This window comes from Psittacula echo (assembly GCF_963264785.1).
Source record: "Psittacula echo genome assembly, chromosome: 1".
NCBI lineage: Eukaryota > Metazoa > Chordata > Aves > Psittaciformes > Psittacidae > Psittacula > Psittacula echo.
Window position 1 is genome coordinate 1681110 of NC_137735.1, and position 21252 is coordinate 1702361.

The following is a 21252-nucleotide window of genomic DNA, read 5'->3' on the forward strand; positions in this document are numbered from 1 at the left end:
TGGGCTTGGCAGAACCACAGGTGGACATTAAAAACCTGGTGTGCAAAGCTCTGATCCAAGGACTACAGAAAGCAATGGCAGTAACACCACTGCCGTGAGATGCTTCTAGGAGAACGTACAGAGAAACCCAACGACTCTCCACCATGGGCTCCACCAGGCTCCAGCCTGCAGGTCTCAGCACCAGTGACCCCCCATAAACCAGAGGGCAGCTGCTCATGGCCCTTGTCTGGATCTGGTTTAGTTTGCATGCATTTAATTGCAGCCCCAAGAACCTCTCTGTTCTCAAACTGAAGTTATGGTCTAAGCCCATAGTACTGACATAGCATCTTCTCTGTGCTGAGGCACTGGCCCAGGGTGCCCAGAGAAGCTGTGGCTGCCCCATCCCTGGCAGTGTTCAAGGCCAGGTTGGACACAGGGGCTTGGAGCAAGCTGCTCCAGTGGAAGGGGTCCCTGCCCGTGGCAGGGGTTGGAGCTGGAGGAGCTTTAAGGTCCCTTCAACCCAGACCGGTCTGTGAGTCTATAAAGAGCTGGGTCAGAAGCAAAAGGGATCGGCAGCACAGGAGTAAATTGAGTTTGGATCTGAAATTAAGAAACCTGTTTATAACATATGTCAAACCAGTTATTAACAATGAGATTGGGTTTGGTTATGTTGCTTTTTTATCCTTTTAAAAGCATGGTCAAATTAGAACGTTCGTGTCTTTGCGCGTCTGCTGGAAAGGGTTTCCAATCCCTCCCATCAATATAACTCCTGGTGCTAGGATATTGGGGGAAAAAACCCAAACCCTAACATCTCAAAGACACTTGATCTTTCTTATGTCCTTTTACCACTCTCTGCCTTTGTTTGCCTTGCTTAGGAAAACCACCTGATATTAACTACACTTCATCCATCATCATGCACAGCAGCCAGATATCAGCAAAGAGGGCCCAATTCCAGGAATCCACTCAATTGCATGAAAAAAATACATTAAAAAATAACAATTACTGCTCAGAAAAGCAGTAAAACGAGAGGAATCCAAAGAAAAGGCAGGAAGGAGGTTGGTGGATGGAGAATATGCTAAAAATAAGCTACAACCACAGAAGGAGAAAGAGAAATCTAGGTTACGGAGCGGTGATCAGACTTCTCTAAACATATCGTCTGCCACAAGCAAGGACATAGAATCATAGAATGGTTTGGCTTGGAAGAGACCTTAAAGCTCATCCAGTTCCAACCCCCCGCCGCAGGCAGGGACACCCCCACTAGAGCAGCTTGCTCCAAGCCCCATCCAACCTGGTGTAAGGAGTTCGAGATGGAACAGCTCCATCTTTTCACCTCGTTCCCCACATCCAGTCCCACCATTATCCCTTCTGATGCCTTTTCTAACCTGTCTTCATGTGAGGGCTAGACACAAGTACTGCACAGGAGGAGAGAGAAAATTCTGGAGCTGCCACGTCTTTCCTTGCCTGGAGCTAGGCTGTGGATTGGGTTGGGAGTGGGGGGAAAGAACAGGAATATTCATAGAGTCATAGAATCAATTAGGCTGGAAAAGTCCTTTAAGCTCATCCAGTCCAAACATTCCCAGCTCTGCCAAGGCCACCACTAACCCATGGCACTGAGGCCTCGTCTCCACGGGTTGTGAACACTTGCAGGGACGGTGCCTGCAGCCCTGCTCTGGGCAGCCTGTTCCAATGCCTGAGCACCCTCTGGGGCAGGAATTGTTCCTCAGCTCCATCTAAACCTGCCCTGGTGCAGCTTGAGGCCGGTTCCTCTTGTCCCATCCCTTGTTCCTTGGGAGCAGAGCCCAGCCCCTCCTGGCTCCATCCTCCTCTCAGGCACTTGTAGGGAGCCATCAGGTCCCCCCTGAGCCTTCTCTTCTCAACACTGAACCCCCCAGGTCCCTCAGCCCTTCCCCATCACACTTGGGCTCCAGGCCCTGCACCAGCTCCAGTGCCCTTCTCTGGCCCTGCTCCAGCCCCTCAATGTCTCTTCTGTAGTGAGGGATAATATTGGGGAAAAATATTGAAATATTGAAAACCATTGGAAAAAAGAGCATTGATTCCTCCAAAACCTCATCCTGAAGGGCTGTGAATCAGGATCCCAGGTGCAGCACTGGATCCAAGAGAGAAGCATCACCTCTCTTCGACAGCGATTCCTCCATCTCTCTAGCATGGGAAAAGAATCTGGTTACCTGCAAAGCTTTCCAAGACTTTCAGTGTAACTGCAAGAAGCCCAAAGCCAAAATCTGCTCTTCTCTACGTGTGAGCAAGTCATTTGTTTGTCCCTCTCTGTTAGATAAAGCCACGGAGGGCAAAGGCAACGGGAAGCTGTATCACAAGTCAACCCCTCTGTCACTCCTGAGCCTTCTCCCCGCATTGTTGCCAACTGCAAAGGTGGAAGGGGCTCAGTTTAATTAATAGCAGGTCTCAGCAGGCCACTGGAGGCAGTGGCACTTGTTTTCAGGTCATCTGGTCCTAATAGGCTCACACTGGGAGGTGATTTGTTGCTAACTGACAGCAGAGATCACTTAATGAGAGCTGAGACCTTCCAACCCAACATAATGAACCCCGGGGCTGTTTCGATGTTATTTGTCATCATCATTTAAAAAACAAAGCACTCGAGGAGATGCTGGATCTTAATCCAGGTATTTACAATATAGAAATCACTCCCTGCTCTGCAGGATTTTCTCCAGGCTGCTCTGCATTGGGAATGGAGCAGGCAGGAAGTGCTGTGATGGATTATCAGGACACGAAGCTGTAACACACATAGTTGTGTCCCCAACAGCTCGGCTATGGGGACATACTACAGGGACATCAGTTGTACATCTCATTTTTGCACCCTACATGCTTCACTTGGAAGAAGACCTCCATCCCTACAGCAGGAAGCAGGAAGAATCCATGAAGGCTCCTCACTCTCTCAACTACATCAATGGATCTACAGAAAGCTCCTGCCTCCCCTTAACAACACTCTGACCCTCAGAGCACCACAGCTACAGAACACTGCTATTACGTGCCAAGGGCATCTCAGTGGAAGCCCAGTCTGGTGGGGCCATTGTAGCACTGGAACAGGAAGGTAGAAACTCCTTCTGGGATCCACACCACCCAAGGAAGGTTTCCTCTTGCACAAGCCTGGAATCCTGTTGTACAGAATACCTTTCCTTGGAGTGCTTTAAAAGCTCTCCAGTGATGGACAGCCAAGGTGTGCAAGGTAACCAGGCCCTGGGGCTCCTGCTGGAGATGCACCTACAAATGAGGAGGACAGGTAAATCCCAGCATCACTTCTATGCTTACTCCAAGTTCATTGTTCTGTACAGACCAGCATCTCCTTCACCACCAGGGAGGAGACAGTACAACTAATGGAGATATAAACTATCACGGGACAAAGAGCTGATCTACTATCAGAAGACTGCAAGCCACCTACAAGCCACCAGTGGTGACAGCCACCCTGCAGTAACAGCAGGTCACTGCTGCTTTGCTGTAATTACCTTGATCTACAAGTCATAGAATGGTTTGGGTTGAAGGGAACCTTCAAAGCTCATCTAATCCAACCCCCTGCAATGAGCAGGGACATCTTCAGCTACATCAGGGTGCCCAGGTGCCTTGGTGTAGCTTTTCACACTGCTTCAGAGAAGAAGTGTTTCTCACAGTACCACTGATGGTGACACTTCTGCACTATGAACCTATCTCTGCTTCAGCTCCTTTGCAGCCAGCCTAGGAGGAACCAGAGCTTTCCAAGACCCACATCAACTGTCCCAAGACGGACATCACCTCGCACTGCCCAAATGGTTTCCTTACCAAAGCCTGTCAGCTTCTCGGGGTGACAAACCTCTCCCAACATTACTTCTTCATGTGTCCTGCCCTCTATCTGCCCCTGTTGCCAAAATGGAGAGGAGCATTAATGCCAACAACGTGGAAGCAGACATCAGCCCTCTGCTGCAGCTGCACTGGGGGTTGGAAGGCAGGGTGTAAGCAGCAGCAGCACATCAAGCTGAAGAGCTTTGCTTTACTGATTCACAAGGTGGAAATACCTGAGCTAAGGACTGAGAAGGCTTTCCTATGCTACACCAGGAAGAGTGGACAGAGGGTTGAGGTGGGTGAGATGGGGCCTCACATAGTACTTTAGCCGTGGAAGCTGGAGCTGGTGTGGACACATCTTCATGGGGTTATGAAGGGTGGGAGCTCACACCAACACAAGGCTGCTCTGTTCTGCAGTGAAGGGGTAATACAGGTGATAAAAGGGAGCAGCACAGCAACCAGTGAGTGTACCAAGCCAGGGGATGGACAACTGTCAAGGAGATGTGCATCCAATAGACGGACAGTTTCCACTCAAAACCTCAGGGTGCTTCACCAGCTCCATGCCCTTTGCAAAGCTGTCTGCACAAGAACAGAGATAAGCCTTCCGCAGACTTCCTGCTGTCCGCTGTGGCCATGATGTGCCAAACCACTCACTGCAAGAAGCTCCTGCTTCCATAGTTCCCTTAGTGATCCCCGGTCTGCTCTAGATAGACATTTTACCTTGTAAAGCCCATGTAGCATCTTCCTGAACGTGAATTGGGGAACCTGGGTACAAACAGCACGGTGAGCAGGCTGAGAACCACAGAATCACCATAGAATGGTTCGGGTTGGAAGGGACCTTAAAGCTCCTCCAGCTCCAACCCCTGCCACGGGCAGGGACCCCTTCCACTGGAGCAGCTTGCTCCAAGCCCCTGTGTCCAACCTGGCCTTGAACACTGCCAGGGATGGGGCAGCCACAGCTTCTCTGGGCACCCTGGGCCAGCGCCTCAGCACCCTCACAGGGAAGAGCTTTATATCCAACCTAAATCTCCTCTGTTTAAGTTTGAACCCATTCCCCCTTGTCCTACCACTACCATCCACTGAGTCAGTCCCCTGAGGGCTGACCTCTTCCCATAGCAAAGTCTGCTGCAGAAAAAACGCCTGGAAAAGGATGTCTGTGGCTTGAGATGAAGGCAGAAAGTCTTGGCCAGAGGAAAACAACTACAAATGCTGTGGGATCTTTAATGTCCCAGCAGGAAAGGTACAACCATCCAGTTCAGGGCTTATTTGAAAACCCAGCGTAAGGAAGAACTTCCATAAGTTGCTCCTGAGAAATATACCTGCCTCCTCAGGAATTACTGACCCTGCTACAGATGTCCACTCATGCTTCTGGGGAACCTGAGTATTAGAAGCCTGTTAAGTGCACCACGAGACCATGGGTTTAGCATTGTTTAAAGTTCCTCTCTTAGAGACTACTTCAGCTATGACCCAAACCCACCATTTCCAGCTTGAACACTCATCCGCAGGTCATTTGGAGTGCTTTGGTTCTTTCAATGCAAGGCGGTGACCCACCCGAAGGACATCTCTCAAAGCCTGCCTTTGTTCAGCATGCTAAAGTCCCTCTTTGAGCTTGGACCAGGCTAATTCCCCCCCAGTTAATGCACAACTAGATGATCCGAGTTCATCCAGCATCACAGTGCAGGAAGCCATCACCAGTAGAAATCTCCTTCTGTTGGGAAGCTGGAGCACGCATGGAGAGACCCACCTCACAGCAATGGTATTTTCCGGTTATATAGACCGGATTCTGCCAATTACAAGACAAACATGCTTGGCAATTCAAACAAACATCTTCAAAACCACTGTGAGGGAGCAGTTAGTAGTGAAATATAGAGATACAAAGCGTTACCCACTGCTATCGAGACAGCACTTATGACAGCTCCCAAGTAGCCCTGGATGAACTTGGACGTCGGAGAAGGCTTTGGAAAGAGAAAACAAAACATATTGTCACTAAACAAACTCCTGGTTATTAAACTGCAGCTCTGCTTTTTGGGGGCTGTTTTCATTGTGTTTGTTTGAAAGCAGAGACAGGTTTCATCTCTGTCATATTGTTCCGTGACACATGGGCTGTCATGTAGCAGCGGCAAAAGAAAGGCAAATTGGAGCCTCGTGAGCAAGGTTAAAGGGACTGGAAAATTAATTGGCATCAGAAAATGATAATATTAATTGGAGCTCAAAGGAAGGATGCGAATGGAATTCAGCAAATGGCACAAAATGAGTTATTCTTATACACTAGTGATGAGCCCCAAACTCTTCACATGAAATAGCGTGGTTGAAATGTTATCCAGCTCAGCTTCCTGTCTTGAGCTTGTAACGAATGATAAAGCAATGGGAGAGAGGAGGAACAGCCCCACCACTTCCCAGCACCACTGCTGCTAGCACATATAAAGTCCTCAGGAGACACCAGGGTGATCAAGGAGCTGTCTTTTGCTACCCAGAACCCCAGATATCACTTTGCTTTGTGCCCATTTCCGTATCAAATGCAACCATTTCACACCAGTTAGAACTAGATACTGGTTCAGCTCAAAGCCGTTTAGTGTTACTGATGTGCTTTGAGTGATTTGGGGATCCCCATACCATTTACAGCTGAGGTTTGACATGGAAGCCTATACAGGAGAATGGCCAATCTATAAATCCATCACTGTGTTAACTCCAGAGCATCTATTAACAGCGGAGAGACAAGACTCCTGTTTCTGTGTTAAACCAGAGCTAACACACCACGCACAGCACAGACATTGGGTCTCCTCACCTTTGTCGCGTTGCGGTTTGCATAGTTGACGCAGGCATTGTGGCTCTGATTCAACCACTGAGGAGGAAACAGGAGACAGGCATAAACATAACTTCACACCAATAAAGTGAAAAATATCTATTAAAGGTGGGAATGTCAATGGGAAACTGTCTCCTTGGGCCTGCTCACAATTTGCCATCTCTTTGTAGAGGCCCCTGTATAACCTACATCTGATTTAGTGCCCCTCAAAGGGAGGGACAGAAAGCCCAAGGCATTCATAGACCTGAGGGCAGCTCTGCTTCCCTGTTTGCTTGACAAACAGCTCTTCTCCTGGCCCAGTCTACCTCAACACGTCTCAGTTGGTCTTTGTTTTCATCAGCACCAAATCCATACCGTTGTTAAGAGGTAGCATTAAGCCTAGCAGTCAATACATAGAATCACAGACTGGTTTGGGTTGGAAGGGACCTTCAAGCTCATCCAGTTCCACCCTTCACAGGGTGCCCAGAGAAGCTGTGGCTGCCCCATCCCTGGCAGTGTTCAAGGCCAGGCTGGACACAGGGGCTTGGAGCAAGCTGCTCCAGTGGAAGGGCTGGAACTGGATGAGCTTTAAGGTCACTTCAACCCAAACCAGGCTGGGATTCTGGCATTCTAAAAGCAGGGGAGGCAAGTTGCCTTCATAAACATGAATGAGTGTAGATGTCTCCAGCCACCATCCTACTCCCACAGCAGGTGATGCCCCACGGCACAAGTTACAGCTAAACACACCAAACCACAAGTTACTGGCACGTACCAACATATTCTTGGTCCTGCAGTCTTTCTAACATACTAAGCAGATCCCATTCTGCTTTGGTATTTCTTAACTGCATAATTCTCTATCATCACTTACACTGTAGACAATAAAAAGACATTCACAACTAAAAATAAGCCTGAAAAGAACTTGTTCCTTCATTTCAGTTACTGCTGAAATGATACTTCACTGGCGTGTTTACTATGGATGTAACTCATTCACGTGCATGCTTCCCCCTCTTACTCTTAATTCCCAGAATTTTAATGGGAAATAACACCCACAGCTCCTTCCACACAGGCAGCCAGGCCAGGCTGGATGGGGCTTGGAGCAACCTGCTCTAGCGCGAGGTGTCCCTTCCTGTGGTAGGGGTTGGAGCTGGATGAGCTTTAAGGTCCCTTCCAACCCAAACCAGTCTGGGATCCTGTGATTTACACCTATACAAAATGGGTCCAAAAAGCTGATTTTGTGATTCCAGAGTATTTTTCATCTCCCTTGCAATGGCATAAACTGGAAAGCAGACCCAACAGTTTGCTTATAGTCTCTTCTAGACCTACCAAACTTTTCCCTAATTATATCCAGCCACATCATCTCCCCACTAACTAAAGCATTGGCAATGCAGAATAGCCACATGTATCTAGGCAAAATTCAACTGCTTCTTTCCATTCCATCCCATTCTCCATCCATTCGGACATTACCTGCCAAAACACAGTGGATGCCAGCGTCTGGTTGGGCAAGAGAAGACCAACAACCTGCAAGAGAAGAGATTTGGTCATTAGTAAATGCATTGTTGATTTGCCCTTGATGCTTTTCTTGGCAAGCAAACAGCAAGCTTATTTCTGATGTCTTGAATAAATGACCTTCATTATGGCTTTATTTCATTATAGTTATTGAACTTCCCTTCTGCCTGTTGTCTCTCAGCTTTCCAGTGGTGAAACTGGGCAATGGAGCTGCCCATGAAAGCTTTGCTTCTTATTTGTTGCTTGCAGCACACCCTGGAAAGAGTCTGGCAGCAGATAATGCCCAAAGATTAATTCATTAAAATGTAATAACTTCTTTAATCCAGGAGTTTCTGGAGGAGAGCTTCAACACTGCTTGAATGCAAGAGTTCAAAGTTGTTGCTATTGGCAGCAAAAGCGGGGTCGTTCTTATTTTCCTTTGGCACATTTGCTCTTTCAAGCACAAGACTGGAATCGGATTGGAACATCTGAAGACAGGAGTGACACCTGGAAGCACATGGGGTCCTGTCTGGGATACTGGATTTTGTTTTAAGAGAGAATTATGGATGTGTTGTACTCAACAGAAGAAACTGAATAAGAGGAAAAGGACGCAAAGCATGAAGACTTCCAACAAAAAACCCCAATAAACTCACAGGAGGATGAGTTCTTGGGGAAGAACCACAGAATAGTTTGGGTTGGAAGAGACCCTCAAAGGTGATCTAGTCCAACCCCAAGAAACATGTAAGGTGAGAGATACTTCCTAACATCATTGTCATTTCCTCTCCTCCTGCACATGAGCTCATAGAATGGTTTGGGTTGGAAGGGACCTTCAAAGGTCACCTAATCCAACCCCACTGCAATGAGCAGGATGTTTGATAGTTTCTGAAGAAGACATCCTTCTTGTTGCAAAATCATCTCTGCTCTTTGTTATGAGTATAAAGGCTGAACAGCTAACTCCTTCTAATTCCAAACACATTTATTCTCAGGACACTGATGTGCACTAAAACATCCCCGAGGCATCTGGACAAGAAGGCTGTGAGTTCATTCCCACTCTCAAACTGTCTTTTGTACCATTTTCTTTAAGTGTATTCCTAAGAAGAGAACAAACATCCCTGTTTGGAGCACTGAGAGCCTGCTGCAAGGAGGGATAAGCTAACGCCATCTCCCCACATCTGCAGCAGCATCAGTTGAAGAGGAGGCAACCTCTACGCTTAAGGACAGAAGAGAGAAATAACAACAAACAAAAGGGTAATAGGGTTGGGAGGCCTGATTTCATTTCCATCTTCGTTCCCTTCTCCTCCTCCTCCTCCAGCTTTTCCTCCTACAGCCTCTCGTGAAGTTACAGCTACTTCATACGCTGGCTGAGCGCCAACCCGTGCAAGTTACACTAATTTACCACTTCCATTCAATATGGGGCTCTCGTCATTAATTACTCCAGCGCCGGGCTTAGCCAAATGAATTCAAGAGGCGATGAACTTCCTCGCTCAAGGACTGGCTTCTAGCTCTGAAGCCACCGGGCTAATGAGGCTCTGGAGGAGAAAGGGAAGACTCCAGGCAGGCACTTGCATTGTCAGCTGAAGCTGAGCGCCGAGGGAAATAGAAGAGGAAAATAAATAAATAAAGAAGAGCACCCAAAATGTGTATGACTGAAAGAGGCACGTTTAAATGCAAACTCTCCATATGTGCAAGAGTCTGTCAAGAAATGTACAATTTCACTTTTAATTACTGTCAGGGGGAAAAAATAACTAAGAAGGAAAACAAAATAGGCAAAAAGCTTCTAAACACTTAGAAAAGTACCAGCTATAACGTTTAATTGCCTATCAGGTGTGAAGGGGCTTTCGTGGCACCAAAGACGGGGCTAAAGCCACTGCTTGGGCATCTGTGGGCTCTGTTTGTGTTATGAAGTTTCCTCTTGCAAGGCCCAAGTCCTGCTCTGTGTGTTAGCAAGAGTTGTCTGCATCCCCATATTAACACCCAGGTCTTCTCTATGGACTTTGAAACCTCAACAAGACCCCTCCATTTTTAATGGTTGGGGAAAACAAGGTGCTTAAAGCAGTGGGTGGCAGCTGGGAACAGCAGCACGGCTTCTGCTCCATCTTCACTGCCCATCTTAGGCTGAATTCCCTACATGCAGATAAATCTTCCTCCTTAAAGCCTTCCATCCCTGGGATGAAACCCACACCCAGAGGAAAGCCCACAACCCAGCAGCTGCCCTGCACATCTTACCCCTACAGCAAAGGGAGATGATCCCTGGAAGAGCTCAAGGCCAGGTTGGACACAGGGGCTTGGAGCAAGCTGCTCTAGTGGAAGGTGTCCCTATCCATGGCAGAGGAGTGGAACTGGATGTGCTTTAAAGGACTTTCCAACCCAAACCAGTCTCTGGTTCTGTAATGGGAAGGGATGGATTTGCTCCCTCTTGGGCTGAAATCTCAGTGGGCAAACACAGACTCTTCCTACACTGACCTATCCCCCATGCTGTCCTCACTCTGCAACTGATTCCATGATGGAGCCATGAGCTTGAGCATGGAAAGGATGGAAGCTAAAACGAAAAGCAGATGATTGCAACTCAGGGGAAGGATAAAGAGCCACAAGATTTGATGTGTCAGGGGAGTAGCTGCTTTGGCCAGAAAAGAAACGATTATCTTCAGCAAGACCTTAATCTCTTTCACAATGAGCTAAACCAAACTGAATTAGTTTGCATTAGCTATAGGGGGAGGAAAAAAACCCAAATCAAGATGTGTAGCGGCAGCATCATGGATTGACTGAGAGGCACTAAACCTGGTAATACAGTCTCTGATCCCATCTATGCCGGGTGTTTAAGTGACCCTCAAACCCTGGGACGGTCACGCCGGAGGTGAGGACAGCCACACTCACACAGCCAGAGCTCACCGCAGGCACGTTGAGTCTCTCTTGAGGAAATCCCATCCCCCTATGTGAAATGCAAGACTCAAACTGTTTTTATGCTAGAGCAGGCTGCCAATTTTGTCACTAAATTTCACAGATCGATTGGCATAAATGTTACATTTTAATTTTAACATTTGAAACGTTTGGGTATGGGGTTTTTTTTTTTCTCCTCCTCTTTGTAAATGACAAGAGGTTCCAGTTTATCCTTTACAGCGAGTGAAATTGGGCTCATCTGACAGCTCGCAGCTCCTCTGACAGCTCTGGATTGGGGCCGATTTCATTGTCAGCTTGAGCGTTAACTCATTTTTGTTTAACCTTTTCTTTGAAGATGCCCCATACAAAGTGCCCACCAAGCCCTTTCCCCACCACAACAGAGTAATGGATGTGACGGGTTCTGCTTTTAGGTGCTGACAACCCCGCTATCACTGGTCCGCACTGATTGTCACCTTTAAGCAAGGACTATGCCACAGTCCAGTGAGTGCAGGAGGTCAAATTGAGCAGATTTTGCTCCTCCGACCATTTTAATACACGTGATTGAAGAAGCTGAGCCAAGAACTGGTGGCTCTGAGGACCTTCTGGTGTCAACATTGAGCAATTTAAGGCAAAACTCCATGCCTCAGTTTCCCCGTTCATAAAAGGGATTAATGAATGATTCCCATTCCCAAAGACGAGCTGAGGTTTCAGTAGACAGGCAGAATTATCTCCCTTCTGGCTCTCGCTACCGCGAGCACCCAAATGCTTACACATCCCCCAAGAACAAGTACAAACTCCAAGCACCCTCAGCAGTAACCCCATGGAAAGCACTCGCTGTTGTAATTAATCGAGCCGGGAGCGCACGACACGGGCCTCGCCGTGCTGCAGCTCATCACGTTCAGAGAGAGACTTGTAAAACATGCAAATGAAACCCCAAAACAGAAACAGAAGTGTCCAAAGCTGAGCTCTGAGAGTTGCAGAAGTTGCATTTTGCAGGCAATGAGCTCATCTCGGTCTTCCCTTTTCCCAGAAGGGAAAGACGAAGCTGAAGATGTTGCACGGGGCTGAGTGAATGACGCTCAAGAGATGAGTAACCTCAAGCACAACGTGCACAGGGCAGGTTTAACACGGTGAAGACCTTGCTAACATGCAATGGGAACCCTTGTGGGAGCATGTAGGTGGTATGTGGAGTGCTAAAACATGTGTTTCTTGGTACTTGCAAACAAAATGGGGAGAGATGTTAAAATACTTACGATGGGTGTTCCGAAGGGAATGTAACCTATGAAAAACAAGAAGAGATGCATTCATTTTAATACATAGTTTTGGGATGGAAAAACATCCTATCTAAGACACGGATCAGGTCAGGGTAGCAGTCAAAGCCCCATCCCTGGCAGTGTTCAAGGCCTGGTTGGATAGGGCTTGGAGCAACCTGCTCTACTGGAAGGTGTCCCTGCCCATGGCAGGGGTTGGAACTGGATGAGCTCTAAAGTCTCTTCCAACCCAAACCATTTCATGATTCAAACCTGGCATGATGGGCTGCACTCGCTTCCACCAGCTCTTCACCACCATCGGGACACGGACTGATGCACCAAGCACCAACTAGAGCAGACTCCTGATTTTTCCTCATCTCCTTCCCGTCCTCCATCTGCTTCTCTTGGGTTGTGGTCTAAGACTTCCCCTGAAGCATGTATCATCTAGACCCTAAAGCTTACTCCAGTAAGGCCAGTCTGTTCCAGTACATAGCATTGGCACTTCAGAGGGCATCATGTAGTTGAGCCGGGCTCAGCAGCCAGCAAAACCTCACATCATCAGAAGCAAAGGGATGAGAGCTCAGACCAGGAGCTGCTCGGTCCGGAGCAGGAGGAGCTGGATGCTGCTATCTGAGCTGACCTAGTGGCTTGCTGCCATGGGAAGGGGGAGATCCTGCCCCCCTTCCCAAGCTCAGTCACACAATCTGTTCCCTTCCTTGTGCCAGCTCTGTTGCTCATCAGACCCTCCCACAACCTACCCTCACTAACCCAGGAGAACACTCTCCAGCTTTCCATGCCCCTTCCCTTCTTGCTGAACCTGGTCCCACCACTACAGCATGCCAAAGCCGCTCATGAAGCCATCTAACAAGCTGCAGAGCCCATGCCAGTTAAGGAGCAGAGGCCGCCAGAGGTGGTATCTTCCTCTTTCTCCATCTGCTTCATCAACCTCTCCATGAGTGATTTTATAGCAGGAGAGCTCATTGATTTCTAGGTCAGTAGAAGAAGCAAGAGGGTGTAAGCTGAAGAAAGTGTAGTAGCATCATGGAAGAGGGAAGGACTATTTAATCACAGGTCTAAGTTAAAGCTCTATATTAGAGATAAGCCTTTACCCCAAATCCTATTGAGTGCCACAAAAATCAAATGCTTCACATTTTCCCCCTGCTAAGTCTGCCAATTTCTGTGCTAATTATAATTCATCTCTATGACTTCCACTAGAAGGTCTCGATATTCCTGAATTAAGCCTCATGGATCCAATTTACAGTCAGAAAAGGGGCAAAGACCTGAGAGGAAGAATAATTAAACAAAGAAAGAAATATAGAACCAGCAAACTGCGGGTCCTGGCTTTTCTTCCCTCCACTTCACCCTCAGCATCACCCTTCTACAAAGAACTGGAGAGCAAAACCCATCAACCCTGTTATATTCCCCTTATGCCCAGCATTCAGGTGAAGATGCTCCCACAAAAAACATGGGAAAAGCCCTATTTATTTAAGTAGGTCCTTTGGGAAAAAGCCAAAGGCCAAACTTCCTCCTCAAGAGAGGTGCTATTCAACCCACAGCAGAAGTAGCTGTGGACCTGTGCATGGCAAAGAGACACCCCAATGTGGGAAGGAGGAGGCAAGGATTTAATCATTAAGCAACCTGAATAAGCCACAGGGAAGCTGATACTTCCTGGCTCCCCATGGCATGGCTATTAGGCACATGGTAAAATAGGGCTCATCCCATTCTCTCCTGGAGAGTAAACCCATAAACTGGTCATTGGGCATCAAGCTTTGCTATTTACTACAGAATTAACGTGCCCAATATGGTGTTGGATGCCTCAAAAATGCCAAATGCTTGAGTTCACGTTAGAACCTCTGAAGGAAAGGAAAATATGAAGCCCTAAATCTCCCATAGGCATTTAGGATCCCAATTCTCCTCAGCTGCAAAGGGACTGGGGCATTTGAATTACATTCTGAGCTTAATCTAAACATTTACAAGCTGCAATTCAGAAACAGGAGGAAAAAAGAAGGGATTTTGTACATATTCCCAGTAATATTCATGTTGGCCCGGCTGGGACATACTGTACCTGACATTCGGAAAGGCATGAAGATGGTCTCATTTGTGTCGGGATGGATGATGGCCTGGAAAAGAGTCAGCAGAGAGACAGGGTGAAGGCACAGCAGCAAAGGCAGTGCTCAGCCTCTCCAAACAGCATCTTCCACCAGCGAGTACTCAGCACCCTCCTTGCTTTCAACCAAGGGAGTTACTGTTCAAGAGCCTCCACCAAACCTCCCACCATTGCTTGTCCCTCTCCTGAAGTCATTGAGTGTAAGTTGATAATGCAGAATACATCATTTAACTTGAAATACAAGAAGTGGCTCTTTCTTGGCACCATAATGTCCCCCAATGCTACACCTTCACCCCAGGGGGAGAAAAGCAGATTGAGGAGGGGAAAAGGGAAACCTGTTTTCAGCATCTCCACTGAGATGCAGCTCGATGTCCTGGCTGAAACACTGCTCTACAAAAGGAAAAGCCCTCGCTGAGGCAGAAGGATGGGGAGGGCAGGGCTGCCTGCTTGGTTGTAAATCACTTTGTGATGCTCAGAAAGCAAACGGGTGCAGGAGACCCCCATAAGGACTGGTGTGGCTCTGCCGCGATGGATGCATTCCAAGGAGCATCTCCATCTGCAGGTGCGTCTGCATGAGTATGTTGTAGGAAGTCTGAAATGCCGCTTCAGGATCAGAGGTGGGATAAAAACCCTACAGGTGCTGTCCTCTCTGGTTGTCACCATAAGGGTCACTCAAATAAAACCCCCTCATGTGCCACAGGATTTGGATTTGCTGGTTTATTCAACCTTTATGTGTAACCACAGCTCCTCAACCAGCGCTGGTGGTTGTGGACAGCCCGATATCCATGGCAGTCCTAAATGTTTTCCTAATAAACAGACAACCAAGGTCACTTGGATCATTTTCCACCTCATTTTACAGGAGGTTGCACTGGCACTAAGTGGCTGGGGAGGAAAAAAGCATCCCCAAGTGATCTGGGATTGCAGAGGAGGGAGGTACGACACAGTTCCAAACCTTACCAAGGAACTGTCAAACTATTTTCAAAAGACTGGAGACAAGAAATCTCTTGACTAGACAGGAAGGAGAAAATGAAGACATCAAAATATATAAATACAAAGAGGGAAAAAAATCAGAGCCTTTGGTGGCAAGTGTTTGCTGCATTTACATTCCTGTGGCAAGACAAAACAGCGACTGGCAAAGTCAATAGCGGAGAAGAGGACAGCGACACTTAGCAAAGAGGAAAGAAAACAGCAAGGGTTGACAATAATCATCAGATAGGAACAAAACGGGTATTACCTGCTTGATTTTTTGAGCTCCCCACAGCTAGAAAGAAAGAAAAGAGAATATTACATATAAAAAACCAAGCAGTGAAACCCCAAATATTCGTCTTTGAGCTGTTGTAGTGAATGAATGACTGCGTTTAAACAGACCTGTTTGCAGCATCCTTCCTGGATGCATTTAAAGATGCTTAAGACACATTGAGCTCCTTCATATGAGCATGGCCAGTCCGATCAGCCAGAGAGAGATCATGTTCTCTTTATATTGAGTGATAAAGAGTAACAGCCAGACTTTGTGCTCTGCTCTGAGCTTTACAAACTGAGAATCATCTCGGTAACAGCCGCACGGAGATCTCAAGGTAAAATTAGCACAGCCTCTCCTTGGACGAGCTTCCTGCGGAAACCAAAGCTTGCTGGGGAACAAAGGTGGAGCAAGGAAGCCCTGCAGGGAAAGGCGACGAGCGTCTCTTCACATCAAACCTGGCTGCAGAATAAAGCACCAGGAGTTTTCATCCCTCACAAGGGAAACGCACCGCAAAGCGCTCGTCAAGGGGAGAAATCTCAGCTAAAACTCTCACGAGCGCCGACTGCGATTTACTGAGTGTCACTCAGCAGCATCGAAACACCCCAGATCTGGCTCAGGCAGTGAAGATCTATGAGCACTGAGGAAACAACGTCCCATGTAAGGTGCAGCTAGAACCAATGAGGAGGTGCGCAACATCAAGAGGTGCTTTGGCATAGATGTAAACCCATAGTTTGCCCCTGCCTAAGAAAGCCAGAGGGCTCTCCTCCATGAATTCTACCCAAATGCAAATTATAAGCTCTAAAATACAAATAAAAATCCTGATTTTGATGTATGAAATTCCAGAGACGGATGAAACCCCAGGACTCCTGTAAAATACCCCAATAAATCATTGCTTTTACTATGAAAAACCTTTCTGTTCAGCTCAAGGCTGGATTCAACATCAGCACCGGCTTGTGTTCCACCTCTGTCTGACAGCCTCCAGCACCGTCTATTTTTGTTCCTCACCCAGGTACTTGGAGCTGTTGAAAGCACCCTTTAACCTGCATGTAAGGGAAAATAAGTCCAGAATCCACCCGAGCCAGGAGACTGCCTGTTTGCTGGCAAGGCACGTTTCCAATCTCGAAACCACCCTCGTGGCTCTTTTGCATCTTTCCAATTTGTCAACATCCTCCCGCATCGAGGACGCCAGAAACCAGACAAATGATTCCAACAACAGTTGTAGCCGTGCCAAAGCAAGGGTAGGGTAACCTGGGAGCTCTGCTCTTGCTGCTGATAAAGGCAAAGACAGCGATAGCTCTTTTTGCTTGGAGAGCTCAGGATTACCCACCAGAATGCCTACACCAGTGCTCCTATTCTGCAACACAGGCATCCGCCTTTAAGATGTTATCATTAGAATCCCAGCCTGGTTTGGTTGGAAGGGACCTTAAAGCTCCTCCAGCTCCAACCCCTGCCACGGGCAGGGACCCCTTCCACTGGAGCAGCTTGCTCCAAGCCCCTGTGTCCAACCTGGCCTTGAACACTGCCAGGGATGGGGCAGCCACAGCTTCTCTGGGCACCCTGGGCCAGCGCCTCAGCACCCTCACAGGGAAGAGCTTCTGCCTAAGAGCTCAGCTCAGTCTCCCCTCTGGCAGGTTCAAGCCATTCCCCTTGGCCTGTCCCTACAGGCCCTTGTCCCAAGCCCCTCTCCAGGTTTCCTGGAGCCCCTTTAGGCACTGGAGCTGCTCTAAGATCTTCCCAGAGCTGCTCCATCCCGTCCACCCCAGCCTGTGTTTGTGCTGGGGATTGCCCCAGGCTATGGGCAGGACCTTGCACTTGGCCTTGTTGAAGTCCATGAGGTTCACACGGTCCCACCTCTCCAGCCTGTCCAGGTTCCTCTGGATCCCATCCCTCTCCTCCAGCACGTCAACTGCACCACACAGCTTGGTGTCATCAGCAAACTTTGTGAGGGTATTATCATTATGGTATAAATTAAGCCCTGTTCTGCCTTTCTTCCTCACCCGAGGTTTAGCACCTCCCCCAAATATAAACCCATTAAAATACTGTTGCAATAAGGCAATTACTCTTCTATAAATGGCATCAATTCACCCCCTGATACAGCAACCCCAGTATTCCGCTCACAAATCCAGCTCTCACCCCTGAATTGAAGCTCTGTGATGAACTCCACCACGTACAGTTACTGGAGTATCTAAATGTCACAGGCTTGATGCACATATCCACACAGCTCTTCCCTAAGGCAAACTTCCTTTTGAAGGCAAACCATTATTCTCCATCCTACAGTTAAAAACCAGGGACTGAGGGACACAAAGATACAACTTTTGTGGCTGGAAAAGACAAGATGTGTCTACCCTCACCAACCCTGAAATCCGAAGGGTGCGAGGCTCCTGCCCAGATACCTACAAGGGGTTTTCTACATCCACCTGCCCATCAGCTCAAGAACTTCCATGGGGTGACAATGGAAGTCAATGGGGTGACATGGAGCTGCAGGTGACTACCCAAAGCAACCATGTGGCTGCCCGGGTCTCGCCTATCTTGGATGTGAAAGGAAAACATGGGCTTTTCCTCTCCAACTACAAGGACCAAGTGCAGCAAATAGGAAGAGGGCTGGTTTCTGAGCCAGCGCTACGGCGTTTTTGGTCAAATTCTCTCATTTCATTAATTGAGCCCAATATTTATGCATTTCCCTGCTGCAGTGCAAATATTGTTAGAACATGGGATTTCATTACTTCTCAGAAAGAGACTTTGCAAGATGCACCTGATGAGTCACCTAACGCTCCTGCCAGCTCATTTTCACTTCTTTATCCTCTAATTCCTTTTCTGTCTGCAGCATCCCTCAGGAGCTCCAGTGTTCTGGTGAGGCTTTGCCAGCTGGGGGGGCTCGGTTCTGACAGCAAAGCTCTGCTTTTGCTGGGGATTTCATTCACGCTCTCTCCGGCCACCTTGGAGCAGCAGCCGGATTCTGATCCCATTTACACACACACGTGAATGCAAAGCATCTTCAACTGGAGCACATGGAACGACTCCAGATTCATGCCTGATCTATGGTACATTTAGGTCTGTGATCTCTAAATATAGAGAGCCTGTACTGGGTGGGTGTCCTGTAATAGATCAGCTTCCTCTGCATTAGCTTTGCTGGATAATACACATCCCTGGCAGTGTTCAAAGCCAGGTTGGACACAGGGGCTTGGAGCAAGCTGCTCCAGTGGAAGGGGTCCCTGCCCGTGGTTGGAACTGGAGGAGCTTTAAGGTCCCTTCAACCCAAACCACTCTGGGATTCTACAATTACTGGCTCAGAGCTACACAAGGGTTTTGCCACCATTCATATTTGTGTGCAAGAAATATGGGTTTACACCAATGAATCCCAGAGGACAAGAGTACAGCAGCTTTGGAGCACTGTTAACATATTCTACCATCCCCTCAGCTGCATTAGCAAGCAGTAATGGACAAGTGTCTCTAGCCTGTAGCTATTGCAACCTTTCACTGGGACAGAACGGGCCCTGCTTCATGGAGATGCCATCACTGAATGGTTTGTGTTGGAAGGGACCTTAAAGCTCACCCAGCTCCAACCCCTGCCACGGGCAGGGACCCCTTCCACTGGAGCAGCTTGCTCCAAGCCCCTGTGTCCAACCTGGCCTTGAACACTGCCAGGGATGGGGCAGCCACAGCTTCTCTGGGCACCCTGGGCCAGCGCCTCAGCACCCTCACAGTAAATATCATCAATCCTAGAACCCCAGCGGGCTGCACCTCAAGGATCACCTGTTCTAACCCTTCCAGGCAAAGTAGGACCTAGAGTAGATGGCCCGGCGCCCTGTCCAGACCATTCTTATCAGTGTCCAGTGTTGGGGAATCCACAACTTCCCTAGGAGATTATTCCAATGGCTGATTGTTCCCATTGGTCATGGAGGAATCAGCTCCAGGACCGTTTGCAAGTGCTTCCAGCACCATCGTTTCAGAAAGCTGCACTCACGAATGAGATTTTCATGCATCCGTCCCAGGATTCCAGGTTTTCCTACAGTTTTTCAAGGAAGGGATACTCACCACCTCCAGCAGAGAGCTTCAAAGCCCTGGGCTCAGGAACTGAACTCAGTTATACAGAAGCATACCGTGCTTAAGAAGAGTATCGAAAGCTGCCACCGTCTAAAGCGAACCAAAGCTGCAGTAAAGAGCTAGAGACTAGAGCAACTTTGGGGGAACAGATAGGATCTTTCCTTGACAAGACATTCATTAGCACTCCTTATTTAGCAGCAGAATTGCAGCTTGGAGATAGTTTTCCCAAAAAAGTATTTATTTAAGGAATCTACCCAGCCCCAATCCATTAGCTAACACCTGCCACCACAAACACAGTACAAAGGGTACCAGTCAGCTTTAAAGCAATAACCTCCCTCTTGTTAAATACAGGAGGATTTTGTGTTTGTGGAATCAAAGGTGGGATTTTTTTCCCCTTTACCCAAAGTTTCACCAGGATTAGAAGCCCAAGTTAACAAATTGCTCACCCTTCTTTCTAGCAGGCTCCGACACTGCTTAAACAATTGGCCAGGTCTGCCCTACATGAGTGCATTTGCTGTATCCAAGGCATTTAATATGTTGCTTAAGTTGGCCTCCACTGGTTACGGTCAGGAGAGCACCAACAGATTCACACAACCTACTTCCATGTGTTGCCAGCAATCACCTCCCTGTGCTCAATGGGGACACGAAGGCAGATTTGATGCTGGGAATCTCTAGTAGATGCTCTAATGCTTCCTTCCCTCAACTGCACATCCCTTGCACAATACAGTAGTAGACACTGAAATGATCTCAAATCCATGAGTATGTGCTTTGGATATGCCATGTCAGGGATCACTAAATCATAGAATCAGACTGGTTTAGGTTAGAAGGGGCCTTAAAGCTCCTCCAGCTCCAACCCTCTGCCACGGGCAGGGACACCTTCCCCTAGAGCAGCTTGCTCCAAGCCCCTGTGTCCAACCTGGCCTTGAACACTGCCAGGGAAGAACTCTATGGAGAAAATCCCTTCCTGATTAACCACACATTAAACATTAATGACAAGACACAGCTATTTCAAAGAGCTAATGGAGAATATATGAGCTCTACGCATAAGAGAAAACACACCAGTTTAAGCAAAGTCTAAGTGGTCTACCTGTGTCAGACTTTGCACCATCATAAGTTTCCAGATTTCCTCTAGTATAGACAATGCTGAAGAGGAAATACTCCAAAGAATGAGTACTTTCAGTTGATTTACCTCATCTGTCCAGTCAAGCATAGACAGAGTTGCACCTCAAAATCTCCTCCTCCCCTTCCCACCCCATGAGGAAGGTTCTAAGCCTTTGAGACCCCACCTGTACCCGCAAAACCTTGCTTTTCATAAGGTAACAGCCTGGAGTTCACACCCCATCAGAAGCTGCCAGTAGTTTCACACTCCAGGAGTCACAAGGTTTATTAAAGCAGAGCTCAGGTTATCTATCCCACGCTGAATTCCAAATATTGGGTGTCGGGAGCAGAACGTGTGATGCAGCAAAACTCATTCTCGAGAGCTGTTTTCATGTCTGCGGCCGTTCAGAGGGAGAGGCTCCAACAGATGCGCTTTCCAACAACCCCAATTGTTTAAATGATACAAACCCAGAGGAAAACAGGAAGAAAAAAGCAGCCCTTGCTCCAAAGGTGTAACTTACTGTGCTTGGAGAGTTCACTGAGGAGCACTTCAGAGCAGCAGCAGGGATCTGGCACCATAGAATCATAGAATAGTTCGAGT

At 47.9% G+C, this 21252-nt stretch overlaps 1 protein-coding gene across 1 annotated transcript in view; it reads right to left on the bottom strand.

The window, feature by feature from the left end:
- The window catches only part of SFXN5 (sideroflexin 5), a gene marked incomplete at its 3' end in the record, with an annotated part of 68949 nt that overhangs the window by 16190 nt on the left and 31507 nt on the right, over positions 1-21252 (bottom strand). Inside the window, exons 4-9 of the mRNA XM_080613220.1 lie at positions 15504-15530; positions 14228-14282; positions 12166-12191; positions 8015-8068; positions 6554-6610; positions 5658-5723 (exon numbers count right to left, since the gene is read on the bottom strand). Coding sequence (XP_080469346.1) covers positions 5658-5723; positions 6554-6610; positions 8015-8068; positions 12166-12191; positions 14228-14282; positions 15504-15530 — 285 coding nt within the window. The remainder of the gene's footprint in view (positions 1-5657; positions 5724-6553; positions 6611-8014; positions 8069-12165; positions 12192-14227; positions 14283-15503; positions 15531-21252) is intronic.